General features: G+C 38.1%; 1 protein-coding gene across 1 annotated transcript in view; it reads left to right on the top strand.

Moving 5' to 3' along the window:
- TINAG (tubulointerstitial nephritis antigen) overlaps nucleotides 1–13,040 on the top strand; it is a 153,926-nt gene that overhangs the window by 51,665 nt on the left and 89,221 nt on the right. Inside the window, exon 4 of the mRNA XM_006893134.1 lies at nucleotides 193–307. Coding sequence (XP_006893196.1) covers nucleotides 193–307 — 115 coding nt within the window. The remainder of the gene's footprint in view (nucleotides 1–192; nucleotides 308–13,040) is intronic.

Here is a 13,040-nt window from a genome sequence, read left to right on the forward strand (position 1 = left end):
TTTCGATACAGTGACTCAGTATATTCCTTCCATCTTCTTTTAATACTTCCGGGATCATTTAACGTTCTGCCAAAAGCGTCCTTGATTATAGCAACTCGAGGTTTGAATTTGTTCTTCAGTTTCTTGAGCTGATAACACACTTATAACCTATACATTTTTTTTCTCTCTCTTTTTTTTTTTTTTGTAAGGCAGATGGACAGCACAGAATTACAGCCAGTTTTGGGGAATGACTTTAGAAGAAGGTTTCCGATTTCGCCTTGGAACTTTGCCTCCTAGCCCCACACTTCTGAGCATGAATCAAGTGACAGTAGGTGTTTTCCTTTGACTCATGTCTGCTTGCTTCTATGTGTCAACAGGTATATTCACAAGTGTGTTTAAACTTATGTCAAATAAGTAAATTAGTGAGCTCTCAAGCACTCAGATATAATCCATAGTTAAAAACATTTTCCAAGGTTATCTAAAGGTTCGTGTAGGACTTGAAAATGTATTACTATCAATTCTATATAGTTTTTCTTACAAAATGATTGTATGTATTCTTTTAAACTGGTTGTCATTTCATGAAATACACATAGTTGATTTCTGATTGATCAGTGACTGGAAGCTGAAGGAAGGCAATATTTGTTTTTTCTTTCATTGTCAATTTTAATGAAAATTTACAGAGATTTTAGATTACCATTCATTCATTGTTGCACTTTTCTCCCTGCCCACCCCTACCTTCCAGTTTGTTCTTCTCTTTGAAAAGTAAAAGAAAAATTCTTTCATTGCTATACAATCCCTCCCTCCAAGTCCAGTCAACAATGCAGCCTTTGTTGTGGACTCCTGTCATGACAATAATACCTAATCATATATACCATTTAAATAGTTCTCCCTCAGATCTGTTTCAATTCAGTATACATAATTTATCCCATCTCTCTCAGTCTCCCCCCTCAACCCCTATGTTAGTCCTATTTTACAACTGTGGCACTATGCAGTATTTGTCCTTTTGTGACTGAGATAGTTCACTCAGCATAATGACCTCCAAGGTCATCCATTTTGAATATTTCATGAGTTCCTTGTTTTTCAATGCAGCATAGTATTCCATTGTGTGAATATATCACAGCTTCTATATATCTTAAAGAGATACCCATTTTGTGAATTACTCAAAACTCTGTGTCATTATCACATGAGGATAAAGTAAATGTTAGTAACCAAAAATGTATGTGCTGTGATGATTAGCAAAAGCTTGTCCTAAAACTAAAATTCCTTTAAAATATGCATTACTTTTTAATCCTATGAGGTATTCCTACTTTATACTATAAGTTTGCTATTTGAAGCTCTGTCTCACATACTTTGAGTACGTGTCTAAGAGGGACTTGTCCTCAGAGAAGGACACCATACTCAGAAGGACTGAGGGACAGTGCAGGAGAGGAAGACCTCAGATGAGATGGATTGATACAGTAAACAGAACAATGATGGTAGGTGTGTCAGAGTCAGTGAGACTAGCTCAGCACAAAGCAGGCTTCAAAAATGCTGTATATAAGGTCACTATGACTCAACGGCACATAACAACAATAACAACATAGGTAGCTATGGACTTAATACCAATAGGTTTTGGATCATCCAAAAGGCTGACCACTTGAACTTAGGCAAATTGCCTTGAAGAAAGACCTGGCAATCTGCTCCTGAAAATCATTGTCCTGAAAATTCTATAGTATACAGTTCTCCTCTGCAAACCATGAGGTCACCATGAATTAGAACTGACTCAATGGCCACTAAGGTGATGTCATCTAATAACAGATACTTCCTCTAAAGAGCTTCTATTTTTAATTACCCAGTTCTGTAGCTTTAACACACTGATTTTACCACCCAGTGTGAGATTTCTCCCAGTTGCATACTTTCTAGTTGAGATGGTGATTGAATTCAACACTGGATACAAATATTCAGGGAGAAGTAAGGCTCTCAGGGTGCTGCCCCACAGTCTTCACTCTGTAATTAAGACATCACGTCTTGGCTGTCTGAAACTTCTCAGAGTCTCAGAGTGTACATGATGGGCACTTGCTGTTGGGAGACTTATAAATCCACAGGTTTCTCATTAAACGTTTTGTGTGCATTGCTTTCCTGAAATGTAATCACCTGAGTCACTAATTGATCTTCCAGTAATGGGACCTACTAAATTATAACGTGTGTCAGAGAGGATCCTACTGGGAGCGTTTATTGAATAGTTGGTTCGTTGAGTGCTTTTCATACATTATGTCATGTAATTCTTGTAACAGCTTGATGTAGTGGGTACTATTATGATCCACATTTTAAAGATAAGCTACTCAGAGTAAGAGAGATTAACAGCCTACCACACAATTGTCTTAAATGGCAGAGATAGGACATTTAAGCAAGTCTGCTCAGCAAAACAATGTCCAGAGTTTCGTACTTGGTTTTGACGAATTCAAATCCCAAATAGCAAAATAAAAAAGAAAATAAAATCATTTAAGTCCTTAATTAGGACTAATTGACTGAAACTTTCAGTTTACATATATTTGTGGGTTGGCATTGTTGGAGGGCTTTGCATCGACTATGATTTGTAGTGACCCCATAAACAGTAGATCTAAGCCTTGCCCTGTCCTGTGCCCTCTTCATGACCTCTGTTAGGACCCATTCTTACTGTCATTGTGTCAATCGATCTTACTGAGGGTCTATATTTTCAATCTTTTCTCCAATCAGTTTGTGTTATGAGAGTCAAATCGCTTGCAACTCATAGCAACTGTATGTACAACAGCCCTAAACACTGTTCTATCTCTTGCCAACTTTATTGTTTCTGACACACCTATCCCTATTACCCCAGTGACAGAACCAATCCATCTCATTGAGAGTCTTCCTCTCCTGCACTGTCCCTCCAACTTCCCAAGCCTAACATCCCTCTGCAAAGACTGATCCCACCTTGCAACATGTCCAAAGTATGTCAGACAAAGCTTCAGAATCTTTGCCTCCAAGGAGCAGACTGGCTTCATCCTCTCCAGGACAAACTTGTTTGTTCTAGCAGTCCATGGTATATTCAATACTCTTCACCAGGACCACAATTCAAAGGCATCAACTCTCCTTCTATCATCCCTAAATCTTTAGATATACAGTTTTAGTGCGTCAATTCTGTTCCCCTCTTGCGATACTTGGAGTTGGTTTGAGATCCTCTATTGGGCTAATTCTGTCTAGTCACCATCGAAAGAATTTACCTATCTTTTAGATCTTTCTATAAACGCCAGTTTAGTTAACTCATGCTGACCTCACACTTGTTGTATTTCAGACTTTGAGTTGCATCGTCCAGTTGGAAAAGAGGCATAATGTTTTGTTTGTTTCATAAATTTGTTCTTAGCTTACAGCCTCACTGTTGCCTTTCTTTTAAAAAAGTCATGGTACATATTTTTAATTTTTATCAGAATGTGAAAATGAGGAAATGCTGTTGAGGAAAAGATATTTGTCCTTTTTTTCTAGATTGTTCTCCCATTAGCATTTACTGGAGGTGGGCAAAGATCATCAGTCAATAGAAATTTCCTATGGGTTATTTCTGGCATTTCTCTTTTAAGTTTTAATTTTCACAGCTTAGAATGTTTTATACAGTGGAGAAAATGAGTTACATTTCTTTCTCAGGATGCCACTCACCAAAACAGAAAAGGAAAATGAATTCTGAATCCTTTATTGGCTCCTGGGGATTTGTTTGCATAAGAGTCACTGTGGTGATATTTAAATGAAAAATCTTAATGAGTCATACTTTGAGAGAATTTAAATTATGTAGGGGTTTGAAATAATATGACACAATGACAGTCTAAGAAAGCAATAAGGTCTATTAAGCGGACCTAGAAGAGTCCCATTACCAATTTATGATATTAAGCTAGAAAAATAGCTTCTTGCTAGTAGAATTTGGTAACTTGAGGAATAGAGACTTAAAAAAAAAATTCTTAGTGCTGGTATTGTCTTACCATCTTGTCAAGTAGAAAAGATTCAGGTATCAGTAAATCTAGGGAGAAAATGAGGTCAATAGGAACAAAGCCAAGCTGGTCAAAGACCTAAAAGGTAAATTATTAAGATCAGTACTACACATAAAAAAATAGTCTTATGGATAAGATCAAATTAATTTCAAGCAGAGTAAAAAGAAATTCTTTTTCTGTAAGTATACACCTTGGTATTGACATTTTAATTACATTTTCCAATAGTTTTTTTTAACCATTTCTCACATTGTGCGGGCAGTGTGTGTAATTAGATCAGCCAGTTGTGCCAGTGTTTTGATTTCAGACAATGTGAGGAATTTCACTGACCCCTGTTCCTAAAATATCTCCCTTTCCTTGGCTATATTGCTTTGATGAGCTTTCATTCACAAAATTTTAGTCCCTGGGCATGAAATATGTTCCATCAGTCATTTGGATTCCGGGGAAAGTTTTTTCCTTTACCCTGAATGATTTCCCGCCTTCATGACTTAGCTTCAGTCATTGTTTTTATATTTCTATTGAATATAAGTTGAGAGAACATAAATATATATACAATGCAAAGAGTTAAATGATCTTACACATTTGAAAAAAAATAGCCTATCAATCTCTGGTGAGCAAATTATTCTGCTTTTGACTACAAACCTAAATGTTAGTGGGTTTCAACATACTCAGAGGTGCTTCAGAACAAAGTTAGGAGATCAACTTCTAAAAAGTCATGATCTTGAAAACCCTATGACATTTCTACTCTAAAACTCTTGATATTGTCATAAAATAGAATAAACTCATTGGCCAATGGTTTGCTTTTCTTGTGTTATTTATTTAATCTATATGGATTATTGTTACTGTTGTGAACCATTGAGTCCCAACTGAAATGCACGTGGACCTCGAGCTGGTTTTCAGAGGCAGTAAATCTCTTGGGAGGAACGTACCTATTTTTTTTCTCCCAAGGAGTTGCTGGGAGATTTTCACTGCTTAGCTTTGTGTTGACAGCACAATTTCTTGCCAATAAGTCACCAGAATTTACTAATGCAAATACATGTTTGCATGCATGTAATTGTTTTTGTTGTGTACCATCAAGTCAGAGCCTACCCATAGCTGACCCCTCGGTGGATTTTCAAGGGGAGAGTTCCTAGTCTCCTCCCATGGAGCAATTGGTAGATTTGAACTGCATGCCTTCAGGATTGTAACACAGCTTCTTACCACTAGGCTACCAGAGCCATCTAATTAGTGATGATGAAAACATAGAGATGCGCTGTTAGTGGAGGATTGTTGTTGTTAAGTGCCATTGAGTCGCAGGTGACTCGTAGCGACCCTATGAAGGAGAGTCCTCGACGCTTGTGTGCCTTTCATCCTCTCTCCAGTTTCATAGGGTTTCCAGAGGCAAGCTATTATGGAAGTGGATGCCACTCCTCCTTCCAGTGGAGGATTAAGGAAAGTAATTTGGTGTTTCGTGGGTTGTTGTTGCTGTTTTGTGCTACTAAGTTGACTATGACTCATAGAGATCCTATGAACAATGGATCTGAACCCTGCCCCACCATGTGCTATCCTGACAATCTCTGATGCACTTGAGTATATCATTAGAGTCATGGTGTCAGCCCACCTCATTGATGGTCTTCCCATTCTCTGCTGACCCTCAATCTTTCCAAGCAAAATGTGCTTTTCCAAGAAGTAGCCCCTCCTAACAACATGCTCAAAATATGTGAGATGAAGTTTCATTATCCTTGCCTCCAGGGAATCTGGTGGTGCCTTTTCCAAGACCTATTTGTTTGTCTTTTAGCAGTTTATGGAATATTCAGCATTTTTCTCAACACCACAACTTAAAGATATCAATTCTTCTGTCATCCTGTTTCATTGTACAACTTTCAACTGCATAGCAGGTAATTTAAAATATTATGATTTAGATCAGGTGTAGTCTTCAAGATGACATCATTGCTTTTCAGGACTTTGGAGAGGTCCGTGATACTGATGGCCTAGTGGTAAGAAGTGGTACTGCAATCCCAAAGGAACGTGGTTCAAATTCACCAGCTGCTCTGCATTGCACAAAATAACAACAACAACTGATACTATTGAGTAAAAATGTCTACATTTCTTTACCCATTGTAGTTTTATACCCATATAAATAAAAATAAATAATGTGGCATGAAGCTTATAAAATACAGCATGCACAAAGGCGCTTTAGAAAGAAGAGGAGGGATAGAAGCTCTGGAGGAGTCTATAATTACTTATATCATTTCCTTGTTGTTATTGTAGCTCTTAGGCACCATCAAGTCTAGTACGACTCACAGCGATGAACAGATCTGAACCCTGGCCTATCATCTCTGACATACTTGAGACCATTGCAGCAGCCAGTGTCAATCCATCTTATTGACAGGCTCTCTACTTCATTGACCCTAAACTTTCCTAAGCATGATGCCCCTCTCAAAGGAATAGCCTTTCCTAACGATATGCTAAAAATATGTTAAATTAAGCTCCAAGTATTATTCTGGTTGTAATTTCTCCATGGAGAAAGACTTGATATTGTTAATTATTTCGTTTTGCTTAAACCCACAATCAATATGCTTGACATCAGCAGTCAGAAAATCAAAAGATGATTTGCTGTCAGAGACCTCTCCAGAGGGCTAAAGAGCAACAACATCATCCTAAACACTAAGGTGTACCTGACCAAAGACATGGTCTTCTCAGTTATTGCTATGAATCTGAAAGCTAGATATTGTCTAAAGATGACAGAATAAGAATTGGTACCTTTAAATTGTTGTACTAGAGAAGAGTATTAAACATCCTGTGGACTCCCAAGGGAACAAACAGGTCTAACCTGAAGAAAGTGAAACCAGAATTATTTCTTGGAAGCCAGGATGGTGGAATTTTATCTCACATACATTGGGACACATTTGGAGAAGCATTGGCCCTATCTCTTCATGTGATTTCTATCATCCCAAACCCTCCTAGTGATCAGCTGTGAGTGGGCCTGACTACATGGCAATGAGTTTTTCCATTTCCAGAAACCTCAAAGCATTTACAGCCTCAGAAACCCCACTGGAGGGGCAGCTATAAGGTGGTTCTGAGTTGATGATCTAACACCAAGCTTGGGCTTTCCCTACAGGCAGAAAAATGGGCAGTCATCTTCCACTAAAATATTTAACTTTGGACACTAAATGAAGGATTTCTTTGAACCCCAATCAGCTCAATGATAATGGAGTTTGGTTTTGGTTTTTTCTCAGGATGGAAAGTCAGATCCTTCAATGAATGGTAGAAAACACATACCTAGGCCTTACTCCTTGTTCAACTGCACTTGTGGGATGAAAGTTTTATCTTTTAAATTCATTGTCAAGATTTAGTTTTATTTTTCTGTAATAATCACAGTCTGATACATAACATGGTGATTTAATTAAACATGACCTAATAACACAGTGGAACCAAACTGACACAAGAGATTAAGTTTTCCAAAACTGAGTAATTTTTCTTCTGTGAAAATAAAATGGGGCTTAAAAATGTGTTTTTCACATGATTTGACATGTCAGTATAACTCCAACTCTTTGATTTCCCCACACATTCACTTGTCAAGTTCAAGAAATTCGAAGGCCAGTTACATGGACAACTGACTGGATGAGATCCATATTTGTTCCTATTCCTGAAAAATGTGATAAAAAAGAATGTGGTCATAATAAAAATATTATAACTATCACATGCAAGCAAAATATTGCTGAAGATCATTCGAAAATAGCTAGAACAATTCATTGGTAGAGAACTGTCAGAAGTCCAAGCTGCGTTTAGAAGAGGTCGTGCTATAGTGTTGTTGCTTTGCTGTCAAGTCAGAAATGACTTATTGCTGTGGTTTTTCAGAGGAATTTAATAGCATGGGAGGAGATTACTCATCCTTTTCCTGTGGAGCATCTGATGTATTTAAGCCATGTGCTTTCGGTATTATAGCATTGTTTCTTACCAGTTGGCTACCAGAACAAGGGAGATCATTGTTGATAACAGATGGACCCTTGGTTGAAAGCAAATAATACCAGAAGAATGTCTGTTTGTGGGTTTTATTGATTATGCAAATATATTTGACTGTATGGATCATAGCTAACTGTGACTAACATTGAGAAGAATTTCAGAACACTTCATTATCTTTATATGATATCTATACCTATACCAAGAAGATCTTCTGCAAACAGCAAGGGAGTATTCCAGGGTTTAAATGAAGGAAGATGTATGCCAGAGTTGTGTCCTTTCGCCATACCTATTCAATCTGTATGCTGAGCAAATCATTCAAGAAATTGCACTTTCTGAAGAAGAATGTAGCATCAAGTTTGGAGGAAGTTCACCAACAACCTGTAGTATGTAGATGATGCAACCTTGTTTGCTAAAAGTGAAGGGACTTGAGGCACTTGCTGCAGAAGATCAAGGACCGCAGCCTTCAGTATGGATTACATCTCAATATCAAGGAAACAAAATCCTCACTACTTAGCCAAAGTAACAACAAGATAGATGGAGAAAATATTGAAATAGTTAATGACTTCTTTCTGGATCCACAATCAACATTCTTGGTACCAGCAATCAGGGCATAAGGAGATGGATAGAACTGGAAAGTTTGCTGAAAAAGATTTTTCCAGAATCCTGAAGAGGATTGATGTCAGTTTAAACAGTAAGGTTCTCCTGATTCAAGCTGTATTTTTTCCAGTCTCCTGCTATGCATCTGAGAACTAGAAAATAGATAAGGATGATGAAGAATCTGCCTTTGAGTTGTGGTGTTGGAGAAAATTACTGAATAATTTCATGGACTGATTAAAGAACAAATGAGACATGCCTTGGAGAAAATGCAATCAGAATGCTCCTTTGAGGTTAGGATGGCAAAGATATGTCTTGCATACTTTGAGAATGTTGTTAGGAGAGATTAATTTTTGGAATGTGATATTATACTTGGAAAGGTGGTTGTTTAGTGAAGGAGCAAAAGACCCTTTGTGAGATGGATTGATACCCTGACTGAGGCATTGGGCTACTCCAGAGTGTCAGGGATGATAAGGATGATTCAGGATAGAACAAGTTTCAGATCTGTTGTTCATGGATGCAGTTGCTATGAGTCATGTTCAACTCAAAGACACTTTACAATAACTTCTCTGCTATTCTGAAGAACAAAGGTTGTTGTTGCTATGTGCCGTCGAGTCTTTTGCTACTCATAGCGACCCTATGTACAACAGCCCTAAACCCTGCTCTAGCCTGTGCCAATCGCATTGCCTCTGACACACCCATCCCGATTACCCCAGTCACTTAATCAGTCCACCTCATAGAGGGTCTTCCCCTCCTGTTCTGTCCCTCTACTCTATCCAGCATGATGCCCCTCTCCAAAGACCTGTCTTTCCTTGCAACAAAGAACAAAGGAACCAGTGTAAAAACTTAGGTGCATCTCTTCCACTTCCTTCTTTTACATCTGGAAGTTAAACTATAATGAGGACACTGTAGAAGAATTGATGTCCTTGAGTTGTGGTGGTGAAGAAGAGTATTGAATATCTTTTTAATTGACTGCCTGAAGAACAAATGGATCTGTTTTGGAGAAAGTGCAACCATGGTGCTCCTTGGAGGTAAGGATGATGAAATTTCATCTCATATCCTTTGGGCATGTTATCAGAAGGACCTAGTCATTGGAAAAAGACATCCTACTAGGAAAAGTGGAGGGGTCAGCAACATAGATAAAAACCCTCAATGGGTTGACACAGTGACTACAACAGGATTGGGCCTGGTGGAGATAGTGAGGCTGGCACAGAATAGAGCAAGCTTTGTTCTTTTATTCATAGGATTTCTATACATCTAGTCACTTAACAAACACAATTTTTTATAAAGTATTTCCCAAAGTAGAGTTCCCAAAGCACAAGTCTTTTGACCTGCTTTACTATGAAAATAAAATGAAAGGAAATGAAATAACATAAAATACTCTGCTTTGTGCCACATTATGAACCTTAAAATTAGGAATATTATTTCTACTTAGAGCCTCACAGCACATTAGTTTTAATAAAAATATTACAATCAAGGCCAATGATCTATTTCATTTACTAAACCAATATTTCCCAGAATTACTTGATTAATCAATAGTTTCGTTCATAATTACCAATTAAAATTCCTCAGAACTGCTGTTATAAGAAACTAATTTTTTAAAAAATATCATTCATCATTTCCCAGATGCACATTTTCTTTAGTTTTTAACACCTCTGAAATTGAGATGCTTCTTACATCTGATGATGTCCTGGATTCAATGAAATATGGTATTACTTAGCAACTTTAATAATAGTTATATGGGTTTTATTACTGATGATTAGGCTCCCTTGAGAGTGAAAGAATATCCAAAATGACAGTGACCTAAATAAGGTAGAAATTGATCTCTCATCAACAAATCTAGAGCTGAGTACTCCTAAAATGGAATTGCATTCTGTGGTGTTCATTTCTTCTTCTTATGCCACTGCCTACAGTCGTATTTCCAATGTCATATTCAGGGGTTGCTGAATGGCAAACAATAAACTAGATTGGTTCAATCAACCTACATGTACCTCAGAAGAGATGTCTGGCAAAATAAAAATCAGCCACTGAAATCCTTAAGAATATCGTAATGCTGACTCCCATGGGGTTATATCATGCATGAGTTGTCATCAAATCCATGACAAATGTGAGATATATATATATTTCAGCTCATTAATATAGTCACTGTCAATCCACCTATTTGAGGGTATTTTTTTTTCTTCACTGACCTTCTGCAATTCCAAGTATGAAGTCTTCCCAAGAACTAGTATCTCTTAACTGAATGCACGAAGTATGTGAGATGAAGTTACACCATCTTTGCATCCAAGGAGCACTCTGATAGAAATTTATCCAAGACATGTGTTTTGGTTCTTTTGAAAGTCTATGAGAGAAGGTACCCTGAACTGCCAAGAAAACAGATTCATCCTGGAGAGGGTTAAACCAGGCTACTCCTTGGAGGCAAGGATTCTGGGGCTTCATCTGACATACTTTGGGCATGTTGCAAGGAGGGGCGGGTCCTTGGAGAGGGACATCATGCTTGGGAGGGTGGAGGGACGGTGCAGAAGGGGAAGACCCTCTATGAAATGGATTGATTCAGTGACTGGGGTAATCAGGATGGGTGTGTCAGAGGAAGTGCAATTGGCACAGGTTAGAGCAGGTTTTAGGGCTGTTGTACATAGGATCGCTATGAGTCGCAAACAACTCTACGGCACGTAACAACAACAACCTGTTGTTATTATTATTGTGAGTACTTTTGAGTCAGAACTATAGCTGACCTGACAGCAGGTTTTCATAGGTTGTTAAATGCAAAGGAGGAAATATCCTTCTCCTGCAGAGCAGGTAGTAGATCTAAACCATGCCTAGAGAGGATAAAATGGAACATGGGGGCACAGGGCTGTAAGGGTCTCTCTGAAAGGGTTAGTGGGAGTGAGAATAGCACCACCTTTCACTATCCCACAGCAGAAAGCAGATAAAGAGTACAATGTCCTACCCCACTGACACATCTAGAACCACACCAGTAGCAAGAAGTTCAATATTTGTTGTTGTTGTATGGAGAGTGGTGTATATTAGAGAAATAAGAAGACAAAGAATATCAACCAATGCAAATGCAGGTTTTAGCCCAGAAGTCACAAGCTACTATTCCTCGATTAGTAAAAGTTCCAGTTTAGTTCAGCCACACAAATTCAGGAAGCCTCTGGTTTCATCAATCAACCAGCAAGGTTTGCCTCAGAGCAATTATAAGTCAACTTCTCCTTCCATTATCTGATAAGTCAAACCTTTTAACTGTGACCTTTATTTCAGGGTTATAGCTTTTCACAGTTTCTCCACTGCAATGTCGCAGTCTTTCTACCACCATGACCTGAAGCTCACAACCAAGGTCTCACTCTCAACAGGATCTGTCTCCAGTCTCCATCAAATCTTGCTGCTCAATGTGGGAAGCACTCTTTCTCTTATCCTAGTCCCACAGCTGTTGATGATTTTCAAGACCATGTGTCTGCAGTAAGGTAGCTGGAGACCAAAAAGGGGCAAAAGCAATGGTTAAAAAAGCCAACTTTAACCATAGAAGGTTTCTCCACATCCATCTATAATAAAAAAAGTATCCACCAATAAGAAAATAGATTAAGATATAACATTAAACTAAAGTTCCATTGTCCTTGGAATGAAGTTCTCAGAAGTTGTCAGTTTATTCTTCTGCATAGGGTTCTTATGAGTTGTAGTCCATTTGATGTTTGGGAGCAAGACTGGCATCCTCTTCCAAAGCAACATGCCTCTGGAAATTCTATGGACTTTGAGAAAGACAATGGATATAGAAAGGCTTTAGGTCTTTTGTTCATAGGGTCACTATGAGTCATGCTCAACTAGATGGCAATGAACAAGAACAACTTAGATATCACTCTTTAAAATTTATTAATATAGTGAGTGGCATAGTGTTTAATGTGTTGAACTACTAACCAAAAAGGTTTGTGGGTCTTATCTACCACTGAAAAGACTCTGTGAGTCTGAACTGATTTGATATTAGTGGGGGCTTTCTTTGCTTTGTTTTGTTTCTAATAGCAAAGGAAGAAGCCATCTTAGTTCAGCACAATGATTAAACAATGAGTTACTAACATGAAGGTTTATTTTTTAAAACCTATCAGTTGCACCACAGAAAGAAAATGTGACAGTATGTTTTGCTAAAGATTATAGCTCTGAAAACACTATGGGGCAGTTTTACTTAGTAAAATAGTCACTGTGTTTTGAAATTGATTTGATGGCAATGGTTCTGGTTTTGTTTTTTGTTTCTTTGTTTGTTTGTTTTAGTAGTAAAGGAAGCTGGGTAATAATGCTGCTTCCTGAGCTTGATTGCTCTAATAAGAGAAATATATTACTATGTTTTTGTTATGTGCCGTCGAGTCGTTTGCGACTCATAGCGACCCGTGCTCTATCCTGTGCCAATCTCACTGCCTCTGACACACCCATCCCGAATACCCCAGTCACTGAATCAATCCACCTCATAGAGGGTCTTCCCCTCCTGCACTGTCCCTCCACTCTACCCAGCATGATGCCCCCTCTCTAAAGACCTGTCTCTCCTTACAACATGTCCAAAGTATG

Source organism: Elephantulus edwardii, unplaced genomic scaffold (genome assembly GCF_000299155.1).
Source record: "Elephantulus edwardii isolate Elephantulus edwardi_28Jun2011 unplaced genomic scaffold, EleEdw1.0 scaffold00124, whole genome shotgun sequence".
In the NCBI taxonomy this organism is placed as follows: Eukaryota; Metazoa; Chordata; class Mammalia; order Macroscelidea; family Macroscelididae; genus Elephantulus; species Elephantulus edwardii.